The 6,075-nt window shown below is 32.0% G+C and overlaps 1 protein-coding gene across 1 annotated transcript; it reads left to right on the top strand.

Annotated features, from left to right (window-relative positions):
* Positions 1-1,766: 1,766 nt before the first annotated feature.
* Positions 1,767-6,075, top strand: LOC8270647 (LOB domain-containing protein 19). The gene is made up of 2 exons (XM_002511683.4): positions 1,767-3,295; positions 5,639-6,075. The coding sequence occupies exons 1-2, from the start codon at positions 3,017-3,019 to the stop codon at positions 5,969-5,971; spliced, it is 612 nt and encodes a 203-aa protein (XP_002511729.1). The 5' UTR covers positions 1,767-3,016; the 3' UTR covers positions 5,972-6,075.

Below are 6,075 nucleotides of genomic sequence, written 5' to 3'. Positions count from 1 at the left end.
AAAATTTTAAAAATTAAAAAGAATATTTAAAAATAGTTAGTTTGCTATTATTTTTTTAAAATATTATAAATAATATTAAATATTAAAAATTTAATTAAATTATATCAATCAATTTAATTTTATAATTGAAATAATAATAACGGTCGTGCAATGTATAAGTAAACGACTAGTATATATTAATTTCTAAAATTTAAAATTATTTTGACACGTGTGCTTAACTTTTGACACGTAAAAATTTTATTTTGATATATGTACTATTTTTGACACATAAAATTCAACTTATATATAATTTTATAATTTTTTTATTAATTTATTAATCAACAAATAAGATTTTTGATTAAATATGGACTCTAATTCTAAGAGATAATTAAAATCAATATTAAGGATGATACAAAATTAGTTATTTGTATAAATTTCAATAGGGAGCAGTCGGGGAATCTCCCACTCAATTAGCTTTTATTTAATAATATTAGAATTATTTCCAACAAAGAAAAAAGGGGAATTATTCCAACATTTTGAGGCTCTAAATCTAAAAGAAGGCCCAATTGGAGCGTCCATTACAACTTGCAGGGAATGAATAAACCATCTTTTTTAAACCCAAAAGTTAAAGATTCATCGCAAGCAAATGAGGCGAACAGAATATTATTATTATTATTATTCATGAAAAGCATGTTTTTTCGTGCCAGTCATTGTGCTCTTGATTCACTGACTCACAGACAGACTACATTACTCTTATCTCCTTCTTTCATCTTTTCTCCATACTTTCTTCCCCCCTCACCAACACCCCCTCCCTTTTCTTTTTGTATTTCTTTGATATAATATTAATTTCTTAAAACAAACTTTTGGTTGGACTTCGAATGAATGGATACTCCGAGATAGAATAAGAAAAGTTGAATTTGATTAATTCAACTTATAAAACTTTGAAACAATTAGAAAATTACAAAAATGAAACCATTCATTTTGAACAACAAAGGACGATTAATCAAGTCCGACAACGGGTTTTCCAACAAGCTTTACAGGGAGCTCTAGGAACTCTGAATAGTTGTTTGACCAACGAGTTACATTTACGTACCATCAATGCTAATTTTGGCATGTTTGTGGCGATAAAAGAAATAACTGATTAGTCCTTCTATTCTATTGTAGATAATTTTTTTTTAAAAAAAAATTAAGAAATATTCATGGTAACCATTCGAGGGAACGAGATTAGTAATATTATTTGTGAACGTATTGAGCAATATAATAGGGAAGTAAAGATTGTAGATACGGGTACCATACTTCAAGTAGGCGACGACATTGCTCATAAATTTTTATTTATACACCAAACTCATAGATAACTGATATATATTTATTAATAAATTATATATTAAATCATTAAATATCAAAATGTAATATTATAATTTATCTTTTCTAAAAAAAAAGTAAGAAAAAAAAAATCATTTCATAAATAAACTTTCTTTCCTTCCCTCTTAGTTTGTATCATATTCTGAATAACTTATTTTTATTTTCTTTGTTGTAACACAATTATATATAAATATTTTATATATTAATTGATAAATATTTTATTATTTATCAATCATTTGATATATAAATACGGACATATACTTATTTGAGATAATAATTTTTCATACAATTTTATTTTTACATATAAAAAGAAATTAAGGAATTTTTGATTCTCAAAATTGATTTTGGACCATACTCCTGTCAACTAACTATAAAATATCAAATCACGTGAGAATTGCTGTGGGGACTTCATTATAAATTAATGTGGGCAATCAGCTAAAAGTTTATTCTTTTATTTGTAATTATATTATCTGAGAGATGAATTTAATCTTAATTAACATAATAAGCTCGCTTAATAATATCCCAATTGGTTAATAAAAACATCCAAAAGTAAAAAACAAAAAAATTAATTCAGTATGGTACATTTTGCTTAAATTTTAAAAGCAAATATTAATAAGAATAAGTGAACTATTTGTCAGAATAACCAAATTGTTCTATATTTAGAAGAGTGATACTTATCATGGATGCTTTATATTTAATAAATTTAAAAAATGGCATTCTATTTCATATATATCAGGGATTCGACCACCGAGTGAAATATACCTGAAAGAGTAAAAAGAAAAGAAAAGAAAAATCGATTATGAGTTAGAGATGTGCTAAAACTTTTGGAGATTAGAGGACACCGGACACAGACTATTGTATTTCAATGGAGCAAGAGAAATAGAGAAGCAAGATTTGCCTTATATAAGAGAGTTAAGTGTTAAAAAAACCATTCAGGCTTAAGCTAAAAGAGGTAACTCAAGATCACTATAGTGAAGTTTTTCAAAGAAAAAAAAAAGAGAAAGGAAGTAAAAAGAAAAAAACACTGGGTGGCAGAAGAAGAAGAAGAAGAGGAGAGGGGAAGGCAATCAATCTTTTCTACGTCCATATGTCTGAATAGAGAGAGAGAGAGAAAGAGACAGAGAAAGGAAAGGTGAAAAGGAAATGACAATGGAAATGGAAAAGATAGGATGTTTGTCCCACGTGGAGAGTTCGCACGTGGCTGCAACTGCGGCGGTTGGAAGTTGATACTGTCACTCACTCCCGCATGTATGTTTGCTTCACGCAATCTTTCTTGCTTCTACTGCTCTCTCTCTCTCTCTCTCTCTCTTTCTCTTTGCCGTGGCTTTAAAGTTTGAAACAAGTACTCCATAACCATAACCATAACCATAACCTTCTTCTCTCGCTACAAATTTAAAACAAAAGAACAATTGCACCTGTCCTTTCAAATGACCCACCACCAAAAGACCTTCCCTTTTTCACTTATAATTATCAAACTCACTAACAGACAAACCTAAACCCTATCTTTCTCTTAATTAAATGCCCACCTCCTCTTCCCCTCTCCTCTTTAGCTTTCTTTCTTTTCTTCTTCTCCTTCTTTCTCTCTTTACTACTACTTGCTAGCTAGATAGACCCCACGTGACAAAGTAACCACAAGTGGATAATCTCTGTAAGAAGCAAGACTTAGAAAGGAAAGATGAATGGTGGAGGTGGGCCTTGTGGTGCCTGCAAGTTTTTGCGGAGAAAGTGTCTTAAAGGGTGCATCTTTGCACCTTATTTTGACTCGGACCAGGGCACGGCTCACTTCGCAGCAGTGCACAAGGTGTTTGGTGCTAGCAATGCCTCTAAGCTGCTCTTGCGCATACCTGCCCATAAACGCTTTGATGCGGTTGTTACTCTTTGTTATGAAGCTTTGGCTAGGGTTAGAGACCCTGTTTACGGCTGTGTCGGCCACCTTTTCACTCTCCAACAGCAGGTAATTAGTCTCTTTCTTCATCATACATGTATTAATCATCCCTTCTTAACATGCACCGCAAATATAGTTAAAGGGATTTCGGCTTCAGCGAATCCTGATTAGGGTTTATGACCCCCACACCCAAAACAGAAACAAGAAGACTAAATGAATACAAACATGCGTTGTAAAAATAGATTTCAGAAAATTATTCTAATACTTTTCTACCTTATGCTTGTAAAATTTTTCAATTTATTAGGGCTTCTTCAAGATCTTTCTTTTCCTAAAAATTTCATTCTCTTCTTTATAACCATATGTGTTAAAGTTAGTAATCTCTTAAATGTCCCTAAAAGTTCTTTTTGGGCGTAGATAATTGGTCTCAAACCCTCTTAATATGCTATAATGCCATGAGTTGAGAATATTAGCTAATAGTTTCATTCCAATAATCCGCTAAAGTATTCCACGAAAAGAATTCTGAAGACAGGCTAAATTTTAGTCGGGCAAACAGCAATCGGCATTCATGTCTCCAAACAAAACTGGTGTGTTAAAGTTTATTTCATGGCAGTAGCTAGTAACAGCTAGTCATTCAAAGTCGTGAATTATAGAGGTAAACAAATCTAGTCGATGGTCAATGTTTTCACATTTAACATCACTGTTGATTTCACAACTCTGTCAGCTTTCTAGGTCCAAGAGTGCAAGGACAAGTTTTACCATAGACTACTCAGGCACTACCTAGGGTTTTTTCTTTTCTAGTCTTGGTTTTTCCATATAGCAATAAATTTTTGAGTGAAAGAAATTCATACTGCTAATACTATACATATATCTAGCATTTATGGAGAGTAACAATTTATTCTATCATTTTGGGTCGTGGGTTTTCCACAGAACAGAATTGCGTGAAACTCATGCTAACTTGAGAATTTAATACTAGTATTTAATTAATTAAACACAACGCAGAAAGAGAGAGAGAAAGAGCCGCCATGTACAGGGGGTTGACGACTAATAAGGGTACTAATTGCTTGCCGGATCTAGCAAGAAAATTTTAGAAGCTCGAGAAATATTGAAATATTCACAATTCTTGACTTTGGTGGTTCGTTCTTTCTTGTAATCTGGGGTAGGAGACATGTATAGTTAATGAGTAATTATGTTAATGCACGTTATTTAATTAATTGAATAATCTTTACATAATGTGGAACCGAAAAAAAAAAGAAGCTTAAATAATGAAATAAATTTGGCAAAGGAAGGTTTCCTTGTATGGATGATTGTACTCTTGGGTCCTACCCATGTGTTGATTTCTAATGTGGTAAATCTGTTGTATCAAAAGTCTTTATGAATCACATGGGGGGATGATCATCGATTTACTTGTCAGAATCATTTTCTTCTCGATGAAATCTTTTTACCTTAGAAGAGTCCAAGTAGATTCTTAGTACCCATAAATAGCACTGTGCTCTAATGGATTTCAAGATTATTTTTTTTCCTTTCACAGTTGAGCTAACCTCATTAGTAATTTATAGATTTATTTAGGTAAGATAACCACCAGTGAGCTGTTTGTTGCTTATATCAGGTGAAAATACCATCACCTTTTATGTTGAATAATTTAAATGCTTTGGGTTTTTTTTTTTTTTTTTATATTTCATGCATGCACAGCTATGTAATTGATTTATTAATGCAGATTCTGCAATGCCTTAAGGGGGATAAGTTTGATTAGTTTGACCTTGTTACATTTGTTTTGTCACCTTGCTTTGATTAATTATTAGAATTATATATCTTAACTGAATAAGTTTTTATAAAACCTTATTTTCTTCTCCGGTTTCACGGTCAATGGCTGCACAGTCTGCCGAGGAGCATCTTATTCTTCTCCAAATCTGAATTAATTAGTTAATTGATTCACCTACTCTTAGAGCAAACTTCAAAGCCTTTGGTCTTTTTAATATGATAGTAATATATTTGAGAAGAAAATAATAACATTAATGGGATAATTGATTCTTACTTATACCATGCGTATGTGATGGAATAAATATAAAAATGACGTATATATATGACTATTTTGTATTTTTATATTAAATGATTAACACATTTAATTATTTAAAAATTGATAAATTCATATTAATTATTTATATATTGAGTGTATAGGTAGACACATAAGTAAAAATTAGATAAGAATTTTCCGGTATGTTAAGGCATAATTAGTTAGTATCTTAGCATAATGGTAGAGTGAAACCTGTTTAAGAAGAGCACCAGGTTTACAGCTTGACAGATTAAAGAAAAAATAAAAAAGAAAGTACGCCAATGCATAAGCGATGAAAATATATACAAATGCGCCTACACTTTTAAGTTGAACTCAACATGACATTTGTATTATGAGTGTAGGTGGTGAGTCTGCAGGCAGAGTTGGCCTACATTCAGGCCCGACTTTCAACATTGCAGCGGCATCAACACCCATCTCAACCTGCTCAAAGCCACTCTCAAACAAGTGTTCTTTCCTCGTCGACTTCGGAGATGCCATCGAATTCAAACATGTCAATGCATTTTGATCAGCTACAGCTACAACCTCAACATGTAGCAGTATCAGAATCAGAATTGACAAATGTTTGCCATCCATTGGGTCCGCAACTTGAGAATGATGAGCTTCAGGCTTTGGCCCGTGACTTTGTGTCTAGATACTTGCCAGGAGTGAGATTCAAACCTACAAGCTCTCAATAGAATTAAGCTTCTAACCATTGTCGAACTGGGTTTAAGCTTCTGTTTGATTACTAGTGCATCTTGTATCTGTTTTCAAGCGTAATGAAATCGCACTTTTCCTGAGA

The sequence above is a fragment of the Ricinus communis genome, chromosome 1 (assembly GCF_019578655.1).
Source record: "Ricinus communis isolate WT05 ecotype wild-type chromosome 1, ASM1957865v1, whole genome shotgun sequence".
Classification (NCBI taxonomy): domain Eukaryota; kingdom Viridiplantae; phylum Streptophyta; class Magnoliopsida; order Malpighiales; family Euphorbiaceae; genus Ricinus; species Ricinus communis.
Note: the sequence above shows the minus strand (reverse complement) of the source record. Positions and strands in the feature narration are given on the sequence as shown.

Excerpts from the sequence above, each read along its gene's own strand:
- LOC8270647 (XM_002511683.4), top strand. The coding sequence starts at position 3,017 with ATGAATGGTGGAGGTGGGCCTTGTGGTGCCTGCAAGTTTTTGCGGAGA. Across the intron at positions 3,296-5,638 it reads TTTTCACTCTCCAACAGCAG|GTGGTGAGTCTGCAGGCAGA; the intron begins GTAATTAGTCTC and ends TTATGAGTGTAG.